The sequence below is a fragment of the Cibotium barometz genome, chromosome 8 (assembly GCF_041138505.1).
Source record: "Cibotium barometz isolate CiBa-2024 chromosome 8, ASM4113850v1, whole genome shotgun sequence".
Taxonomy (NCBI): Eukaryota; Viridiplantae; Streptophyta; class Polypodiopsida; order Cyatheales; family Cibotiaceae; genus Cibotium; species Cibotium barometz.
In genome coordinates this window covers 26,623,226-26,644,685 of record NC_141053.1, presented here as the reverse complement: position 1 = coordinate 26,644,685, position 21,460 = coordinate 26,623,226, and the positions used below count along the sequence as shown (strand labels likewise).

Sequence of the window (21,460 nt, the reverse complement as noted above, 5' to 3'; positions counted from 1 at the left end):
TTCGCTAACAAAACTATGATTAAAGACTAGAAGTAATGCATTTTTAGCTTGAGGTTTTGACATACAAGAAAACGGTACCACACTTTAAAGAGAAATGTTTATATCGGTTTTCTCTAAAAAAAACTTGCTATGGTCTTCGGGTTTGTGTTGAATTTCTTTTTTTTTTTAATTCAAAATCTTTTTTATAGGTCCCATACCATCCTCGCGCAGCTTAGGCCTTTCCCTCCCTATCTGCTCCCTGCACCACGAGGGGAAGACCCTCCCAAGATACGCGAGCTCATCCCTTTCGGGAGGAGGTGGAACACCCTGTACGAGCAGGTAAAAGGCAACAGATACCTGGACGAAGAGGCTTTGCAGTTCCAAGCCCATCTGCTCTGTGTGTCGCTGCTCGAGGCCGATAAAGAGAGCGAGCGATCTGCAGGACATATCGAGGAAGCAGCTAGAGCTAGGAGGTCAGTACAAGTACGAGAACAGATACTGGTCGACCCACGATGGATCCTATTACGAGATCATGAATGCAACGAGGCCGAGATCACTCAGATGAGGGGCAGATACACGTCTCCCCCCCTAAGAAAGAGGATGGGGAATATCATTGGGCAGCGCGTCACCCATCGCTATGGGGCTTGCGAGTATTGGAGTGGGGCTAGATCTCCTCGGAGGTACGACCTACGATCTCAGAGTGTAATCTGGGGGTAGTTTATATCGGTTTTCTCTAAAAAAAACTTGACATAAAACTCAATAACTTGTATTATTATGCTTTATTTTTTTTAAAGTAATTAATATGCATATCCAAAGGAAAGTTCTCCTGCTTTTAATTATCTCATGCATATTTTTCCCACACAAAAAATAAAGTTCGGATGAGACTTCCACCTTCTAGCTTGCCCAGTAAGTAGGCTAGCATGCTAATTAAGTCAACTATCTTGCTAAGTAGGCTAGCATAAGGCTAGTTGATCCCTAGACCACCTTGCAGACAAGTCTAATCCATGCATGGTACCAGCCTAGAAAGGGTGGCAAACCATGCCCTACCTGATAGTGTAGATCTAGATCCACACATGACTAGAATTCTTTCTTCTACCTTGGTAATAAGTAGGTTAGCATGGCTTTAAAAGCCAACTAGTTGGTTTTGGTTTGTACTAGTAGAATATTCAAGCTAGTTGGCTTGTTAAGCCAACTAGCTAGTTTTGGTTTATACTAGTAGTAGAATATTCAAGCTGGTTGTGGAATCTTAGGTCCACTTTCAATTATTAATGCCTATGCACCCCTCTCTCAAGTGATTAGTTAAATTGAGGTTAGATTCCTAGGGCACAAATCCATAGAATACAATCTCTTAGCTTATTAGTACATTTCGTTCATTAATCAATAGCCACAATTAGCTCCATTTTATTAAGAAAATGTAGATCTCTCAATGCTACCCATTAAGCCTTTCACTACATTTTCCTACAAATAAGATGGAGGCCTATAAATAACATCTAAATCCAAAGATAACCTTTTAACGGTGGTATCATCAGTCCAGGGTAATTTGTGTGCATAGCTCTCATTACTGGAGTCCAATGTTTTGTTAGGGTTTCTCATGTGTCTAGTCCACCACTACATTGGTTCATATCATGTACAAGTCACAAAGTCGAGCTTTCTATGTCTAGTTAACTACAATGACCCATATAGACACCCATATAAACATATATCTATTCTAGATGTGTGCCTTGTTGTTCACAAACTGGCCCACATACATGTATCCTTATATCAAGGATATCTTCTCTATTGTGTCCCAAATATTTTGCGGCTGATTCCGTTGGTCCATACATATACATACACTCAACATTAGAGTTTTTCTGCGATTTAATATTTCATCTAAGGGCAATTTAGTAATAGCTAGCCAATGTATATCAATCTTGACGCTAGCCAATGGATATTAGTCTTGAAGCTTTTGGCATGCGTAAAATTATAAGCAAGGAAACAGCTTGGCACTCGAGCTCAATGTTGTCTTCAATTAAAAGGAATTAAAGCTTGCACATGTGTGTAGCATCTAGTAGGTGTACTCATCTATACTCACCAAAATCTACCTTATGGCGGCGGATGGATGGTAGAGTCTATACCCTTTGTTTTTTGAGTTATATCCCATAAAAATGCATTTTATTGCCTTATCATCCAGCTTATTTCATTGTTACTCAAGCATAAAGAGTAGAAGCAAGATAACCAAAAACATGCAAATGAGTAACAAAGGGCTTCCTACCATTCCAAGCTAAATAAGGGGTAATTATCTACATGGCCTTGGTGGGGCATTTGTTTAGCATATAGGTCGCACACGTAACTACATCCAACCAAAAACATGATGCAAATCTTGGCCTTTTACTATGTAGCATGCCATCTTTATGAGATCTATTCTTCCTCTCAACCACACCATTTTGCCAAGGTGTGTAAGGCACCATACATTGATGTTTTATGCCTCTTTCACAACCATATGTGCATGAAATTCCTTTGACATTTACTCTCCCCCTCAATCTGTACGAAAGGGTGCCAAATTTACATGTAGACACATTTTCAGCCATAGAAACAAAGTGTTTAAAGCATGTAAAAACCTCTGACTTTGCTTTCAATGGATACACCCAAGTGTGCCTGGAGTGCTCATCAATAAAAGTCACAAAGTAGAGATGTCCCCCGATCGATGGTGTCCTCATAGGACCACATACATCACTATGTATAAGCTGTAATTTTTGCATAGCCCTTACTGATCCATCTTTATCTTTTAGAAATGTTGCTCGTTGCATCTTGCCCAAAATGCACCCCTCACATACATGTTTTACAACGGGCCAAGCTTTGGTAACTCTGGCGCCATCTCTTGCCTTTTAAGACATGATAAACTACGAAAATTTAAGTGACTAATGTGGGCATGCCATAGCTCCGTGTCATTCATAGCACATGTGGTAGTAAAACTGAACAAGCATTATGTGCCAATCTCTCATAGATGTCCAACAACTTGTAAATCCCATAGCTTAGAGTACCGGCCATGTAAAGGGTAGCATGAATTCTTGGATAAAATTTCATGTTAAAGTTGCATGTATTACCTCCTCTCTTGTATCCTGGTAAAAGTACCTAGCATAGCCAAACAACCATGGTATACTTGAATCCTTCCCTGATTGCATGCAATGGATCATCACACAATGCTCAGTCAAAAGGCTAGATGTGATGTAGAAGCCCTCGTATTCTACAAAGCTAGCTATGAACCTAGCTGCAGTTTTTAATAGGCTCAGAGTGAAGATGTTCCACTTAACAAGGTGAGAAAATCTACCCAAACCACCTTGGCTACCTACGTCTATACGAGGATTTTCTTGTACGAGAGATCATTAGCACTTATCTTGCCAAAGAGCTAAAAAATCTTATAAGTACATCCATCATATAAACATTCAAAAGTTCTCACCAAATTAACATGAACATAAGGTACACAAGGTGGGGAGGAATGCACGTACCTGTCACAACGTTGTGACTTCTGTATTCTCAGTATCTACCAATAGCACATCCATAAAAGTGTGGCATGTTGTGCCTAATTTTACAAACAACATCCATCATGAGTCTAACATTGCAACATAAGATAGCCCAATAGGATGATTGAGATAGCCCACAAAGATAGCCCACTAGGATAATTGAGATACTACATAGCAAAGGTCCCCTGTTTGGCATGAAGTAGGCCTCTTAGAGGATGAGGGTACCTTTGTCATGTGTTCAATATTGTTAAAGTCTAATTTTTGTTTGCACCACGTGTCTTCATGCCCTTCCATAGGTCTTGGAGCTTGTCAACTTTGAGAGAGATCTTCATATCCTTCCATAGGCATGAGAGCTTGTCGACTTTGAGAGAGCTCTTCATGTCCTTCCATAGGTCTCAGAAGGCATCATGGATATGTATACACCTTTCCTCTTTAAGGTATACCTCAAAGCCTGTGGGTAGCTCATCATCTATTTGATCCTCTAACACTTTAATGATCATCCTCCCCTCCTCTAACATAAAGCCCCAGTAGGTCTCCTTCCATGTATACATGCGAAACTTCTAGTAATCCATGTAGCCCTTTCCTTTGAAGTTGAAGTGGAAATCATTTGTTTCCCTAGAGACTAGCAACTAGTAAAAGAGCTAATATATTTTCATAAATAAACATTTTACATAAAAGAGAGGTTGCATGTAACCCATTATCATAAGAGATATGATGATGCCGCTCCAGTTCCACTTCGATGATGACAAGCAATACAACTTATCTTTTATAAGGGTGACAAGACACTTTGTATCCCAGTTATATTTGAAGGGTGACAAGACACTTTGTATCCCAGTTATATTTGAAGAGCATGTGGAAGAAACCATCTCCATTTCTAGGGTTAGATATGGCCAAAAAATTATAAGTTTGGAACTTGAACTACACCAGCATAGGCCTAACCTAACCTGCCATCCTTTTAGTATCTCATTTCACATTTCCCTTGATGGAGAGGGAAGGTCCAATGGTGGTGTACATTGTAGGTCCTCCATGGCATTCAAGAAGGCTCTGTTTATCACATGTTGCTAGGGTATGGGCCTTGGTACATTGGTGTAAGATGGCTGGGAGTGCACTTGGGTTGGTACATGCACTTGATCTTGTTTATTAGTGCTAGCTCCTTTGGTGTAGGTAGGTGCCCTTACTTTGCCTTGTGACCTAGTAACTACTACTACCATCGTTTAGGTATGGGTAGGAGTGGGGGTAAGTTTGTTAGGTGAACACTTAGCAGTGGGGGTATGGGGGTGGATTTCCCACCAGGGAACATGTGAATCTCTCTATTCCTACTGGAGAGCTATGCAGTAGGCTGGCTATGGGTTCATATTTGATCATGAGGAGCTATGACACCAACAAAATGGGAGGATGGGGGCAAAAGAAAGTCTACAATGTGTGTAGCAACCTATGACATAGGTTCCTTGCCTTTAAGAGATGATATAATTTGTTATGTGGGCAATCCTTGGTGTAATGATCCTTGGAGTCCGAGTAGTTTTTGCATTGGGGTGCTTCTTTTAGTAGACTACACCTGTGACCATATTCTCCACACCTATAGTAAATTACTAGCCTTGCCCTTCTTAGAGGTTCCCTTGGTGTGCGGAATTACTATATCTTGGGGGTTCCATTGGTGCGGAGCTACCATATCTTAGCATGTATGTGTCAACAGCATGAACTAGTGGGGGAGAGGGAGCCACATATGGGGGTGATGGTGGAAAACATTGCTATGAGAGGAAGAGAACAAAGTGTTGCAAAGCTTGAGAAGGGGAAGCAAAGAAGAGGGAGAATGAAAAGGACAAAAGATGATGGTGGAAAACATTGCTATGAGAGAAGAGAACAAAGTGTTGCAAAGCTTGAGAAGGGGAAGCAAAGAAGAGGGAGAGGGAATGGAGAAGGAAAAGGTCCAGTGAGATGGTGCACAACCGAGGGAGAATCAGAGAAGGTTTAGTGATGGTGCAAATCGAGAGAGAGAGAGAGTTATGCCTATTACCACTATTTTTGGCAGAGATTAAATTACAAGCTTCTCTATTTTAAGATGTCTTTATTGCTTCCCTCCCCCCCAGCCCCCTCCCCGGCGCGGCTAAAGCAATAAAATTGGCGGGCTTTTTGAGCACACGGAATATTCCACGCTATGGACTTGTTTTTTTTTTTGGAGGGGGGATCAGAATGGTGTCTCATGTCTGAGAGACAAGTTAGCGGTGCAACTATGCCCACAAAATTTCAAGTGACCTTCGATAAGCATACGAAATAATTTTGTTGCCTCATTTGTCCATTAAGGTTAAGTGAAGCTTGGGCAAATGATTACGCACACTATAAGTTGAAATTAGGTACAAGGTAGGATAAGAGCATGTGTTACCCTACCTTTCCAAATCACCAAAATGTTAATTGGTCAACCACTATACACTCCTTGCTCAATGCATTAATGTATAGTTTTCATCAACCAATAAAAAAGGTCTACACCTACTATCCATGCGCTGTATTGATTTTATGCCCACAAAATTTCAAGTGACCTTTGATAAGCATCCCAAATAATTTTGTTACCTCATTTGTCCATTAAGGTTAAGTGAAGCTTGGGCAAATGATTACGCACACTCTAAGTTGAAATTAAGTGCAAGGTAGGATAAGAGCATGTGTCACCCTACTTTTCCAAATGCCAAAATGTTGATTGGTCAACCACTATACACTTCTTGCTCAATGCATTAATGTATAGTTTTCATCAACCACCAATAAAAAAGGTCTACATCTACTATCCATACACTGTATTGATTTTGCCCGTCCACCTATATGCAAACTCGCTTGGCTTAAATTTTTTTCCATTTACAATCATTTGATGCTTTAGAACCATAAATAAGGCAAGACTCAAGTTACTCAATTTACAACTTAAACAATTCATGATGTGCCTATCTATCATATCCATGTGTTTTTAGGAAGAAAGGACCCATTTTGCACATATATTAAAGAGATTCCAATTGTAATAAAGATGCAATAAATGCACTCAATGGCCTTAAGGTGGGGGGGGGGGAGGGGGGGGGGGAGTTTTAAAGCTTGATGCCCATTGCCTTCCTTGGATGTTGTAGCCGTTTAATTCTTTGTCACCACCATGGGAGAGGCCTAGATGAGGAGGCATTTGTCTACGTTAAGAAAGTGAGTAATTGGGGGCTCTAATGAACAGCGCGCAGGAACAGCCCCTTAAAATATTTGCAGTGGTTCGTACAACAAGAAGGTGCTCTTGAGGATAAGGGGGACATTTTGGGCCTGAAGTTGTTCAGAAGAGACTCATCTCTTTGAAGTTTGCAGTGGTGAGGAGATGCACCACGTGGCAAGAGGAGAGTGGCTGGGAGGCTTGAAGACCAACGACAATCAAGCTCAACAGGGCTCCATGACAGCAGAAAAGAGCGATGGCGACAAAAAAGCTCTTCATCATCACCCACCGTCAAAAGGAGCGCAGGGCAGTTCCAGAAGAAGCATCATGTGGACTCTGGAGTTATATTGAACACATATAGCATGAAGCTTCTGTTTTAACTTCTGCAGCCTTTTTCTCTTCCTCTGTCTCTCAGGTATGCCCTTCAGAAACCCTAATTTTCGCATTTTTGCCTTGTATACCTCATCTTCTGACAGATATGGAAGCTTTAAGTTTTGATCTTTTTTGATAGCAAGCAACCTGTAAAACCGTAGTATCTGCAATTGATTATACCCTCGCTGTTTGATTCTTTCACTGAGCAGCTCAATCACTGACAGAACGAAACGATAAAATCCTAGCGGTCTGGGAAAAACACTGCTCCTTTATACTCCTAACAGAGAATATTGCGAAATCCTAGTTTTCTCATCCTGCCTTTTTCCCTTGCATCTTAAGACCTACAAAACCCTAGCTCTGGTCTTACTGGTATGTGTTCCAATCAATTTCACAGAGGTTTCTCCTGTCTCTTGGCTGAAGCTTCTTGCTTATTTGGTGCTCTGCCTCAATTCAGGTTCTGCCCTAGTTTGACAGTTCATTTTTGTCTTGATGGCAACAAGTTATCACTGCGGACTGTGCAGAGGAGTAGCGCACATTCAAATCTGTGCAGAAGCTACTCAACTGCCTTAGGGAAAATTGAGCAGAAGCCGAAGTGCTAATAGCAAAACCATTTCCTGGTAGTTTCTGTGTGAGTGAGTTCCTTAGACTAGACTGAAGTGCATTGAAATTGAGGACAGTAGCCCTATCTAGTTTGCAGCTTCTTGTGCAGCTAAATGCCATATGGGATGCTCAATCTCAGCATACCTTTTTGTACGATAGCTTCCTCATCATTTTGAAGAGTTATTAACTCCCTATCAACTAAGGTAGGCACAGCGTAAGGAAGATAAAAGTTCTATCCACGATTGGTTTCTACATAGTTTGGGATAAGGAAGTCATTTTTGAAGAGAAGCTAGTTCCAAGAATTCCTTTTGCTGTTACCTTTTCCACTGTTTTGCAAGCCGTTGTGCTAGAGTTTATTGGAGGTGCCCACAGTAGTTGATTTGACGAGTTTTTGAGAGGCAATATAGCGCCACCTGCTAATATTGCTTGCAAATCTAATGAAGATTTGGAGTTACATGCACAACTCAATGGAATTTTGATTGTGTTGAAATGCATTTTTCCTGCTTTCTTGCATTCAAGTTGATAGCTGTGTTAGCAACATGAAGTTACAAAGTTGATAGTATTGGTTTGGCTGCTTGTCAGGCAGATAAACTTGATTCCTTTGACAAGTTATGGCTGAGGTGGCAGCTTTGTCCATATCTACTAGCTCTCTTCTTGACAGTAGTTCGATATCGAATGTTGATCTTGGGAAGCGAGAGCGGTCAATTAATCTAAGAAGTGCATTCCTTGGTCGCAAGTCAACTGCTTTGCAAATATCCCTGCAGTCTGCACCCTCCAAGATTTTGCCAAGGCAGCAATCATGCAGCATCCTCTGCTCAGTTGTTGAACAAAGGTACTTCAGATCAAGCAAGGCTTGAGCAATGTTCTCATTTTGGTGAATAAGAAAGGAAATTACTCTGCTTTGGGTGGTGTGTGTAGATGTCCCGTGTACTTCATCTAGGCTAGTGCTCCTAAAGGGCTTTTGTTGCTCTTTTTTGAACACTTTCCAGGTGAGGGTTTGAGGTGTGGGAGATAAATTATTTATGTGCAGGGTGGGTTTAAGGGTAGAAAGCAAAGAGAATTGTCCTCAAGATTTTTCTTATTGTGTGAAGCTGTTTCGAAGCCCCTTTTTCCAGGGCTTTGAATTTAAACTCTGTAGTAGTGGACTTTTGAAGTACTTGGATCCATCTCTCGCTCTCTCTCTGTCTTTCTCTCTACCCATCCTCCTATGTCACATGCACTTAATGAAGCTCATCATTACCTGTGTTATCTCTGTGGAATCATGCCTCTTATGAATGTGATGTATTTTTTTTGGAAAATTTTGTTGTGATTTTTGTCTCACAGTAGCGTTTTGCTGGAAATTACTGAAATGCACCCAGCCAAGTTCAAGGGGGTACCACCCTTTCAAAGTATTTGCCCACTTTGTGTAATGAGGTTCCATGCCTCGAGTGGCTGGTTAGTCAACAATCTTGACTTTGAGATTTGGTCCTCACCAAACCACAATTGAAGGTGATGAGGTGTAGGTGCCATTCAAATACTTCTTCAAAAATTGAGAGGTGTTGTCGAAGCTGTTTTTGTCAGTGTAGGCTACATATCTGTGAAGTGTGGGTTTGGTTGCCATTCCCACCATGCATTTCACTCGCAGAGCAACACCCTTCCTAGCATTTACCTGCGTGGTTGCTATGATGGTCAATACTCCTGTTTGTAATCTTGAGGTAGATCCACCTGTAGTAGCGATTTCCCTCAGCGTGTAGGGGCATGATGTTGCCCGCCTGAAAGCGGTTTTTAACTTGTGGTTATGGCCACAACATGAACGGGTGGCCAGTGGGAATTGAACTCAGGATCTTCGTGTCTGAGATCCAAACCCACACCACTAGGCTTCCATCGGCCAATGGCCTCCTAGTGAGAGCAATCTTGGACAAAGAAATCCGATGTCCATCAAATTCAACATTCATTCCAAAGTATGTTGGCCACGTCAAATCAATGAAGTTGAGTTGCCATGCACCCCTTTGCTAGTTCCATCAACATGGATTTTGTAGGGACCCTTCCAGCAGTATTTGGATCTAGAAACACACAATGCATGACTATTGTTGACCGATTTAGTAAGTTTTGCATGCTCATTCCGTGCAAACAAATGGCCACAAGAGAAGACATCACTTGCTTGTATCTTTGTCTTTGGTACCCATATTTGGTTTGCCAAGGACATTTACATTTGATAGGGATCCAAAGTTTACTTTACATTTTTGAGAGAACCAAGTTACAGATAGCGCATCCCATCCTCAGTCAGATGGCTAGACATAAATATATAATCAGCTGGCATTTGATGTTCTCAAGTTGTATTGTCTATTGGCGTTGGATTTCGTTGCCTTCCTCTCCTATGCTGCCATGCGGCAGGCAATCCCACATTGTGGGTTCCGGTCTTCACGGCCCTTACATAAGAGGCATTCTGCCCCGTGGTCTCCCTCATCCCCCATTTATAGTGGAGAACCGGGATTCGGGGGTGGGGAGACCATTTGGCCAGGCTAGGCCTTCAGTCCATCCTCTTCTGCACTGCTAGTGGTGCTCCTAGGCAGCTCTCCACGTTTCTGATATTGCCATGATTAGCAGTCGAAGTGGGAACATTATGTTCCTTTGGAACGAGCAATCCTGAGTGATACTCACTCATCTAGTATCGGTCGGGCTCCTTATAAAGTAGCATTTGGGTGCGGCTTCTCGTCACTTCTTACGAGGATGGTGTCGCCTTCCTTGGAGGCGAACAAGACCACAAACATTTTTAGAAATCATTGATTCAGCAATGGAGTGCCTCGCCAAAGCTCAGGAAGCTTATACCAGGCAAGCCAACAAGTTTTGAAGAGATGTCAATTATAAAGAAGGAGATTGGGTGTATGGTGTTGCTGGGATCTTTTGTCAGTTGGCTGATAGGCCCATAGGGCTTCTATTTCTGGGCGACATGCCTATGGGCTAGGCTAAGGGCTGGCCACCATGCTAAAGCCTCAAGCTAGCCCCCCTTGTGGCCTCTGGGCAACCCCTATGGGTGCCCTACTATGGCTGCCCCTAAGGCTAGCCAAAGCCTATGAGATCTATATGCTTCTACGATGCATCTACCCTAGGATAACCTAAATGCTATGTTCTCCAAGTAGGTTAAGTGACACATACCGACACCCAAGTCTTCAGATGTGACTTACATAGCTCAAGCCTGACATGTCCCTGGACTAGGCCTCACAATGGGGTCGTGGCATACGACAAATAAATCCTTAAAAGGTACTATTGATGTACAAGTGTAGCACTGATGATGAGCGTGTTAGACATCATCCCCTACTTGTTGGCTTCCTATTCGGTGTCCTATTTTAGCCTCTAGGGCTGACCATGTTAGTCTGAGGGGCTGATCACCCCTCACATGTATTTTACCCATATTTATTCCCCATTTATGGTCCTGGGTATTTTTCCCAGTCGTGGAGATATTTATCACCAGTTGGCTGCCTACATGAAGGTGTATATATAGCCGGCATGCCTCCCTCATATTTCATTACTTGCCTAGCTTGTCTAGCTGCAGTCCCTCACATACGAGGTTCTCCTCTCTTGCTCGGGACATGTATTCCTTTTGGTGATGTTATTGAGAGCAGGTTCTCACCTGTGTTCCCTCCCTCTCTCTCTCTCTCTCTCTCTCTCTCTCTCTCCTGTGTTTCCTCTTTCCCTTCTTCCGCTGCACATTCTTCTATCATGGTATCAGAGCGCCGGTGATTGTCAGCGTTGGATGCTCCCTCCTCTACGTCTTCAGATCCGCATTTTTCTACCCTTGGACAGATCTGCGTTTTTTCACCAGATGAAGCTTGTGTTTCAGATTTTCAAGGGCTGATTCATCCCTCTCTCAGTGGGCTGCAGTTCCTTCTCTTCAGGGTGTCAGTTTTCAGCCTTCTAGGTAGCCTGACAGGGGCGTTTTTCTGGACCGCATACCTGCCTTTCTTGGCGGCACCTTCTAGGGTTCTCATGCGGTTTTTTTTTCAGGTCTGGACAGCAACATAGCTGTCCCAAACAGACTACGTTTTTGGCCTGTTTGGGCTGTCTTTCCCTAGCCTTGATCTTGGAGCTCCTTGGGCTCCCTTTTGCCTGTACCTTCTGGTTATCTTGTGCCATCCCCCCCCCCCCCCCCCCCCCCCCCCCCCCCCCCCCCCCCGATTGTTCTCTGCAGCAGTTCTTGATCTGTGGCTTCAACGTTTCCATATTCAGCCCGTTCTACAGCCCCTTATACCTCTGCGTTTTCAGATTTGCAGCCATGGTTGCCGTGTTTTTCTAAACCGATCTTGCTGGTAGCTCTACCTTCACTTTGGGCTTCATCTGGTGAACCTGAAGGTACCTTCTCTTCAGCGTTTTTCCTCATAGGAGGTGTGGACACCGGTTGACCTGAATTTTCAGGTATGTAGCCCCTTGTTTGGCTGCGTTTTCTTCTCTAGTGGACACAGACCACTTGCAGAGGGAGTTTCTTGTTTGGATTGTGGCTTTGGAGACAGTTTGGTACTTGAGGAGGATTCTGAATTTCAGATTTCAGTCAGCGTTTTGCTGATTTTGGAGCATCTATACCTGTGTTTTGTTCCTGGCCTACACGGCTTTCCAGTTTCTACATGTTCCTTGCCTTCTGTTGGTGGTGGAGTGCTTATTTTGCTGGATAGCAGTGTTTTGGCTGCGTTTTGCTTCCCACAGGAGTTTTCTACACTCAGAGGGGACCTTTCTACTTGAGGATTAGTTTCGGGAGCTGCTTTGTATCTACGGAGACTTTCTTCTGTGATAGGAGTTTCCAATTTTTTGGAGGAGAGGAGTGATCTTTTCAGAGATCCTGAGCAGAGATTATTTCGTCCGAGCTTGTGTTCTTTGCAGTATTTGTAGAACAAGGAGGGTGTTTTGCCCTTTGCAGTGTGATCCTTTCACATGGATCCTTTATTTGTTGCTGATTCTTGGGATCTGGTTCTACTTCTGGAACAGTCTTCTGCTATCCATGATGCTTTTGAGGACTTTGTTACCACTGTAGTTTATATTCCTGGTTCCCTTCCTCACTGTAAGGAGTCTATCTCTGCATCTCTTTGTGATGCTTCTGAGGATGCCCCTCCCCTTGCCAGTTCTGCAGGCTTGTTGTTTTGGAGGATGGTTTTTTGGACACGGTGGGATGCTTTGGATCTATGGTTGCTAACCGTGCCTGGGGCACAGTGGTACTTTCAGAGTCTTCTGGATTTGGATCAGAATCAGGTTGGGCTTGTACTAGTCCGACGATATCTTTTTTCAGAGGGGGATGTGGAGTCCTTTCATCTTGCGATGCCCACGCCCTATCTTTTCTACAGAGTCTTTGCATCTTGCGATGCCGACCTTTTCAGAGGATGCTTTTGTACAGCATTTGGCTACTCTTTGTACAGAGTTGGAGCAGATTGACTCTATTTCTTTTGAGGGTTCCAGTGAGGAGCAACTTGCTTCTCCCAGGATTGGTTATATACAAGATCTGATCTTGGTTGGTTTTGAGGTTTTTCACACCTTCTCCAGGCTGGATGCACGACATTCGACTTTGGGGAGTGTTCTTACACTTGGGTTTGGAACCATTGTTTGGAGCAGCACGTCGGAGCCTATATGGTTGTTTTCTTCCAGAGGAGCGGTGTACCTGGCAGCCTGTTCTGTTGCTTTTGTAGCTGAGTTGCTAAGGAGATTGCTTGTGGAGCTTTCTTGGTACCTGTTTCTGCAGTCTTTCATCTTTGATCGAGGACGGTGTCTCTGGCTTCTTGGAGTTTGCTCAGCATCCGGTGTTAGAGGGGGTGTTAGACATCATCCCCTACTTGCTGGCTTCCTATTTGGTGTCCTATTTTAGCCTCTAGGGCTGACCATGTTAGTCTGAGGGGCTGGTCACCCCTCACATGTATTTTACCCATATTTATTCCCCATTTATGGTCCTAGGTATTTTTCCCAATTGTGGAGATATTTATCACCAGTCGGCTGCCTACATGAAGGTGTATATATAGCCGGCATGCCTCCCTCATATTTCATTGCTTGCCTAGCTTGTCTAGCTGCAGTCCCTCACATACGAGGTTCTCCCCTCTTGCTCGGGACATGTATTCCTTTTGGTGATGTTATTGAGAGCAGGTTCTCACCTGTGTTTCCTCTCCATCTCTCTCTCTCACCCTCACTCGTGTTTTGCCACTTTCCCTTCTTCCGTTGCACATTCTATCAGAGCGAGTGTCACATAGCTCCCCAATGCATGGGTGCATGTGACAGAGGATGGAGTTCTCCTATTAGGGGAAATAACATTTGCAGCATCTAAACTTTTAACATTTGGATTGGACTCGCGGTCACTAGCTCCAAGCACTGAAGTTGGAACTCAATTACCTTTCAGCTGCTTTGGTTCCTACTTTATAGATGGATTTACTTCAGGCTTTGCCAGCCAGCTGCCAAACATTGTGAATCACTTTTGATGATGAAGCCATGTTAATGTGGATAGATGTGACCCTCAACTTTGAGTTTGACCCATAAGCAAACCTACAGCTTATAATATTAATAATATAAAAATTCTAGCAGCACTCAATTTAAGGTTTTGGATAATTGCAAGAAACATATAAAGTTCAGAACATCTTTTTTTAATCCAGAACCAGATAAGTAGAATTTGTATGAACTTAATATTGAAAGGTCTTCTACACGGAAGGGAGGCTGTTGAACAGTTTGTGCTCATTTCGTGAATTGGTGCTATACATATGTTTAGGATTGCCGTAATTTTGAATGCTTCAGATTTGTTCTTCCAGTAAATGCCTGCTTTTTTTACCATGAAAGTTTTAACTTGCGTGCCTTGGAATCAAGAATGAATTGCACTGGCTCCATCTTTCATAAAGGTGATGGGATACCTATGTTTTTACTGCCATTTCGACTTGTGGGAATGCATGTAATTGACTACTGTGTCATGCTTTTTGAGGCTTTCTTTTGTTGTTTCTCGAGTGCAGTCAGACGCAGGTTCCGGAATCAGTTACAGTTACTCCAGATGGCAAGAGGGTGGAGTGTTTTGGTGTCTTTTGTGTCACCTATGACTTGAAACAGGTTCAAAAAATCTTAAGTTTGTATTTGTCCAAATGAAGTCTTGTTTGTAAGAGTGACTGCATCTCTGCTTATTCGAGTGTGTTTTTGTGGAGTGACTGCAACTCGGCAAGTTAAATGTGTTTATGTGTAAGCACTATCAAGTATAGAATTCATATGAATTTCAGTGGTATCCTTCTTTCTAGGGGGTTTTAAGCTAGGTAATTTTACCAGCCACTCAAAAATCATTCGATGTATTTGTAATTGTGACATGGCTTCGTGCTTTTGACTACTTCCAAAGTGATACTTCTTTTCTGACCTGTTTAGGATGAGAAGCCTAAAACCTGGAAGAAACTCTTGAGAATAGCTGTATCGGGGGCTGCTGGGACAATTTCCAACCATCTGCTGTTTAAGGTACCTTTGCCAATCAACTAACACTTGTCGTAAGTGGCACTACCAGCTGGGTAATTCATCGTCTCTTCCACTGACAGATTGCTTCAGGGGAAGTCTTTGGACCAGATCAACCTGTAGCACTCAGTCTTTTGGGGTCTGACAGGTCAAGGAATGCACTGGAAGGTGGGTTATATGCTTTGTAAAAAGCAGCGTTGTTTCCCCAATGACAATTTTTTTGCTCTGCTTAGCAATGAAATGCTGGTTTCCAGGAGGGAAGTTGCTGGAAGGAGAACCATTGGTATTTCATTAAAGTTAAATGCAGGGTCTAGCTGATTGAAACTCTATGTTGCCAACTTCCATCTGAATGCATTACTCTTCTACATTAAGCATTTTAATACATGGTTGGATTTTGTGTCTGATAAAAAGTTGAGGTATGAAGATTGAAAAATTGGAACTGTGGTATCGTAAGTTTTAAGAGGTTCTGAAAATTTTTTGTAGGTGTTGCGATGGAATTAGAGGACTCATTATATCCCTTGCTAAGGGAGGTCAATCTAGGTACTGATCCATATGAGGTATTTCGTGATGCTGGGTGGGCTCTCCTCATTGGTGCCAAGCCCCGCGGACCAGGCATGGAACGAGCAGATCTACTTGATATCAATGGCAAAATATTTGCGGAGCAGGTACATAGCTCTATGACTGCAGAGTCTTTGATATCACTTCTATGAATTTTTAGCATTCGCTTTCTAGATCTTACTTTTGTAATTGGCTGGTGTCATTCTGTCAGGTTGTGTTATAACCTTGGCCTTCTTTGCAGTAAAATTTTGAAAGTAGCATTGCTTTTTCTTTTCTCTGTAGCATGTCATGGAATAAAATCTGGGCATGGATTATCTAAACGTTTATCAATCTTTTTATTTGAGGACATTAAATATCACAGGGATGTTGCCTTATAAGTCATGAATGCAATTATTAGCATGGACTGCAAGTCTCAAGAACTTCTTTTGTACCTCTCTTAACTTGCTTCTAGTAGTGGAAGCTGAAGTGATAATTATTCCTGCTTGTCAAGGGTAATGAAGTCGGCTCTAGCACTGCACCTGCGAAATTAAGTTAATTGTGTGAAGCTCTGCTCTTTGCTGCCAGCCTCGCTCACAGCTTATGGCTTTCTCTTAATTGCTAGTCTGATCATAGCACTGGGACGTACAATTGATTGTGTAAAGCTTTGTGCTATGAAGTTGGTAGTGTGAAGCTCTGAGAGAAGAATCACTAAAGTTAAGCTTGTTGTCTTCTCTCCTTGTAAGTTTGGGAATTTTTTTGGACTTTCCATCACAGTAGTATGGAAAGCTGTATACATGCATGGTGCAGTCTATTATCAGTGTTACTTGTGTTCCTGATTTCCTTTCTTTAAGCTTCTCAAAAGCTGCAGAAAGTGGTGGTTTTCTGTATTTAATATGAGCTTGTAGGAACTAGGAGTAGGGACAGGCAAGCCACGATCAGTTCTTACTTTGAGAGTTCAAGATGGAAAACTTAGCCCCTGGAAATAATCTTGCTTGTTGAATGGTCCCTTTTGCTGAACAATTCTCAAGTCGTCCAAGGATAAGTGGCTCCTAGAGATGACAGGGGTATATTTTTTCTCAGGGCATCTAGACTTCATTCTTTTTTCTTTCAAGTGAAATGTGGTATTTCAATAACTGCTGCATTCACATTTTACCTGGTTATTTAGGTGATTTGTAACTATTGGGGTGACTTCATCTTTTTATTCTTAGATCATGGTTTAATCTCGCAGGGCAAGGCTCTTAATGCAGTGGCTAGTGAAAATGTGAAGGTCGTTGTTGTTGGGAACCCTTGTAACACCAAGTATGGATTTATACATCCATTTCAGCAGCTGCGTTTTGTTTGCGATCTTGTAGAGAGCGGTCTAATTCTCTAATGCCGAATACACTGTGCAGTGCCCTGATTTGCATGAGAAATGCACCTAGAATTTCAAAGAAGAATTTTCATGCCTTGACTAGGCTGGATGAGAATAGAGCAAAATGTCAGGTATCATACTTTGATAAATGGATGGTTTATAATGTTGCTTGGTGAAAGGATACACCAACTGCTCCTCTACTTTGTCATTTAGTTGTTTGGTTCGAATTTACCATGCACAGCTTGCTCTAAAAGCAGGAGTGTTCTATGACAAAGTCTCCAATGTAACTATTTGGGGCAATCACTCCACTACTCAGGTGATTGAGTCATTTGTTGCTATGGATTGGAAATCATTTTTGTTGTTACACTTGGATGCATACCTTCAGGTGCTCATGAGCGCATGTACAAGTCTTAAAAGGCTCCTTGTCTCAAACACCAGGTGCCAGACTTTGTAAATGCTAAAATTAATGGGCGGCCTGTGACAGAAGTTATCACAGATCAGAAATGGCTGGAGGAAGAGTTCACCCAGACAGTGCAAAAGGCAAGCATTTATATGCTTTTCTGCTTGGGGTGTAAACACAATACTTCTTGTTTTTTTTTTTAATTGCATGAACTTGACTTTTTAATCTCATCTCAGAGGGGAGGTGTGCTGATCAAAAAGTGGGGTAGATCTTCCGCAGCATCAACAGCCGTTTCCATAGCAGATGCAATGAAGTCCCTAGTTACACCCACAAGAGAGGGAGACTGGTTTTCAAGTGGGGTGAGGCTTGCGCTTTGTTTTGTTGTTAGCGGTACTTATGCTTCAGTTCAGCTATAGATTGCTACTGCTTGATCATTACATTTGGGAAGGCCATATGGTTATGGTGTTCGCTAAGAAGGCTTTGGTTTATACTGTTGCCTATTGGTATACAGCTCTGCCATCATTTCTAATATCATGGTTTCTTTCTGATAGGTATACACAAATGGAAATCCTTATGGAATCGCAAATGATCTGGTTTTCAGCATGCCTTGCCGGTCGAAAGTGAGTTAATGGTTTAAAAAGTTGCCAATTCAGGTTTAGGGTTTGCACCCTTAAGTGCCTGCTCATTTGTAATGTGAGTGAGATGGTGATTTTTATATACGACGATTCCTTAATCAAGATAGACTCTTTACACATTGTGTGTGTATGTGTGTGTATGTGTGTGTTTGGTACTGGCGTAGTGGTCTCAAGTCCCATTCCCTGCACTTTGGTGCCCTCATACAGATATATGTGATCGGCACGGCATTTAAGGATTAAGTTCTCTCTCTCTCTCTCTCTCTCTCTCTCTCTCTCCCACTTCCTACCAAAATCGCGTAGCGGGTAAGGGCTTCTATGTTACTCAAGTGCTCTACCAGTGAGATAATATATGAAACCATGGCTTGGATTAGCCATGAAATTTGACTAGCCACGCACGTGCATGCATGGCTGGTCTTGTGTATTACAACCACAAGCTTTTGTAATACTGTACAGGTCCCACAGATCTTATTTTGGTTTCCAAAGGATGGTAATAGAATGGTAATACTGTACAGGTCCCACAGATCTTATTTTGGTTTCCAAAGGATGGTAATAGAATCTTCTTCTTCTTCCTCTCTCTCTCTCTCTCTCTCTCTCTCTCTCTCTCTCTCTCTCTCTCCGGTCCTTTCCCTGCCTCTGCCATTGTTTTCTTCCATACCTACCATGTGTAAACCAGCGGCAAGAATGTCAAACTCTCTTTTTCTTTCTCTTTACACAACCTTAGTTTGCTGCTCGTATGATTTTCTGTGCCTTTTGTTATCCTCTCATGATGACATAACAGTAAGGAGGGAGGGGCTATTTATGTGGTGCTCATTTTCTTCATAAGAGCATGATAACAGAGGTGCCATAGATATCACGTGGGGAGTAAGGAGAGTTAATGTAAGGTCCACAGCTTGCAAGAGCACCTATGGTTAACCATAGATGTCGTTGCACGGAGTAGTCCTTGTGTCATGTGCACCCACTGTACTAGGGTGCCGTGTGAACATACTTCTATGGAGTACACTGCCAAGTTATTTTTGGATAAACATTGAGCATGTTGTGAGCCCTGGTCCATGGACAGGTCGCTAGTTGCCATTAGTTCTAGGTCAGCGTGTTGTCCTGCCCACCTACAACCCACTTGGATTATGCTTGTGGTAAAGAACCACAAAATCCCTTCCCACTTACTTGAAAGAATTTCAAGTGGATGTAGCACACCCCCATTAACACTTGGTACACTTTTTCACATAATTTGTACAGTTCTCCACCAGAAATTCAGCAAAACAGCTCTTATATCTGCCATAACTTTTGGTCTTTTTGCTGAAAACCCTCATTTCAGCCTTCCTTTCTCAAGTTGAACCATAGGGGAAGCTTTTCTAGGGTTCCCTTCATCCTCTTGAAGACTTTTATCATGAAGGATTGCGATAGATTGAAGATTTCAACACTCCAAACGCTTCCATTGAGAAGACTTCCGTTGTCATCGACTCTACTTGCAATTGGTAAGCTTTGATACTTAAATATGGAAGCAAGTAGCAGGAGGGAGGAGCAGGACTCCATGTTCACTTACCCTGTGCAGTGTTCTCTTGTCCTATGTGCTCTCTTGTAGATTGTTGCTACCATGTGTTGGTGGAACAATAGAGAGCAGATGGTAGGGACCATAGACACTTGAGAGGGTAGTGTGAGTTACAAGTCTACACTGATAACCACATTGTTTGTAATACTGTATTCATATGCACTGGTATGGAAATCTAGTAAGAAATGCCCATGGCTCTATGTACTTGATTCTCCCAAGGTCAATATACTTTATTTGAGGGAGGAGCTGGCTCTTTCGGCTCATTGTGTGTCTCTTGTCAATTCAACAAATTGCTTCTTGTATTGAGCATGTTGTCAATTAAATCTTGGTGTATTGATTAGCATTTTTTTTTCGAGAAAGAGACAAGCCAGGTGCCAACTGCAGAGCCCCTGTGGGCGACCAGCCACCACTGGAAAGTCGAGATCCTGCGTGCCTGTCGACTAGCCCAGAGCCTGGTCCAAAAATCCTCCAGGAACTCCTGTGAGTCTCCCTGTAGCCGCCAATGCTCCGATGCAGCTGGAGAGACCATCCTCGCCGTCAAAATATCTCCCCCCAACCGAACAGTGTACTGGTAAAAGGTGATCTCTGTGGCCTCGGGGGATGCATAAGGATCATGCCACTCGTACTCGCCAGGGTCCCACTGGAGCCGGGCCAAGGGGCGCGCTGCATATGCCCATATGCGCCAATCAGAGTCCACCTCTACAGGGTCTGGATCAATATGCCACTTCTAGGTAGCGGCGGCCACTACCCGTATCCTCTGAAAGATGCACTCTGCAACCAAAGGCGACTCCGCCTCCACTCTCTGAAGTCTGCCCTCATCCTGGATCTCATAGTAGAGGCATCTACCATCCTCAGTGCAAGCTCTGACAGCAATCAGGATCTCCAACTGTGTAAAGGCTCCCATCCACCGTGGGGCCACTGGCTCGAGAGACGTGAACCACTCCTCTGTGATTGCCTCCTGAATGTAATTCCTCATAATCAGCCCCCCTCTGAAGTGACTCAGCCTCTCCACCTGGATCTCCTCTGGGAGACTGCAGAAGGCCTGCCAGTCTCCAAAACTACGTGCTGGGCTTGCGGCCAATGGTCCCCAGGCTAGACGAGGCCGAGAACCCAGCATATGACCCTGCTTTGTGCGTACCGCTGGGCTCCAAATGAGCGGCTATCTGGCCCGCTCCTCATCACAATGAGGTCTCTGAGAGAGCCCCGGTCTCAGCAACTCCCAAGCTCGCAGGATGCTCAAGGCAAATCTGTCCTCCCATCCTCTACTGAGGCTTGTCCTCCTCATCTCTATGAAGATCCATCGTATCTCTGGTGCCCAAGTGCCCCCTGCTGGGGGAGCCCTAGCCTGCAGCCGCTGAAAAAGTAGCTCTTTCCAAGGCTCAGCGCCTGGAAGCAGCCCCCGAACAATAAGCTTCCCCAATAAGGCTCTACTCTGATCTATAATGCCCAAGCCCCCCTCGGCCAGCGGAAGTGTAATAACTGCCCAAGCAACCTTAGCCCGGGCTGGCTGACCATTCCGCCCAGACTAAAGAAAGTTCCTGATCAGCCTCTGTACCTGGGTGATGCAAGAGCTCAAGAAGATCCAGCAAGACGTGATGTACCACATGGTCGCTAAAAGCACCTGATTTGCCACCACCACCCTCCCAGCCAAGGATAGCCGAGCTGTACTCCAATACAAAAGCTTCTTCCGAATGCTCAGAAGAAGCGGGGCAATTTGCTGCTCAGGTGACAAATCTAGTCCAATCTGGCATCCCAAATACCGCACTGCTGTGCCAGGAGGAATCCATTTAAGACCCGGGTTTGGGCTCCATGCCGGAGTGGGAGCGCTACTGATCCAAAAGGCCACTGTCTTGCGCCAATTGATCAATGCTCCTGAAGCTGCACTAAAAACCTGAAGCAATTGCTCTGCCCGCTGAAGATTGGCCTCCTGGCCATGCAAAAACAAACCCGTG

At 43.4% G+C, this 21,460-nt stretch overlaps 1 protein-coding gene across 3 annotated transcripts in view; it reads left to right on the top strand.

The window, feature by feature from the left end:
• The first annotated feature begins 6,882 nt into the window (after positions 1 to 6,882).
• The window catches only part of LOC147636102 (malate dehydrogenase [NADP] 1, chloroplastic-like), a 33,105-nt gene continuing 18,527 nt past the window's right edge, over positions 6,883 to 21,460 (top strand). Inside the window, exons 1-13 of one of the 3 annotated variants that reach the window (XM_086801527.1) lie at positions 6,994 to 7,060; positions 7,227 to 7,386; positions 8,200 to 8,449; positions 14,562 to 14,655; positions 14,959 to 15,045; positions 15,123 to 15,207; positions 15,523 to 15,704; positions 16,805 to 16,875; positions 16,968 to 17,058; positions 17,169 to 17,243; positions 17,366 to 17,467; positions 17,564 to 17,686; positions 17,879 to 17,947. In XM_086801527.1, the coding sequence (XP_086657653.1) occupies positions 8,229 to 8,449; positions 14,562 to 14,655; positions 14,959 to 15,045; positions 15,123 to 15,207; positions 15,523 to 15,704; positions 16,805 to 16,875; positions 16,968 to 17,058; positions 17,169 to 17,243; positions 17,366 to 17,467; positions 17,564 to 17,686; positions 17,879 to 17,947 (1,200 nt within the window). In that variant the 5' untranslated portion in view covers positions 6,994 to 7,060; positions 7,227 to 7,386; positions 8,200 to 8,228. Of the gene's footprint in view, positions 7,061 to 7,226; positions 7,387 to 8,199; positions 8,450 to 14,561; positions 14,656 to 14,958; positions 15,046 to 15,122; positions 15,208 to 15,522; positions 15,705 to 16,804; positions 16,876 to 16,967; positions 17,059 to 17,168; positions 17,244 to 17,365; positions 17,468 to 17,563; positions 17,687 to 17,878; positions 17,948 to 21,460 lie in introns of all 3 variants that reach the window. The other 2 variants (XM_086801526.1, XM_086801528.1) reach the window with 2 other exon arrangements.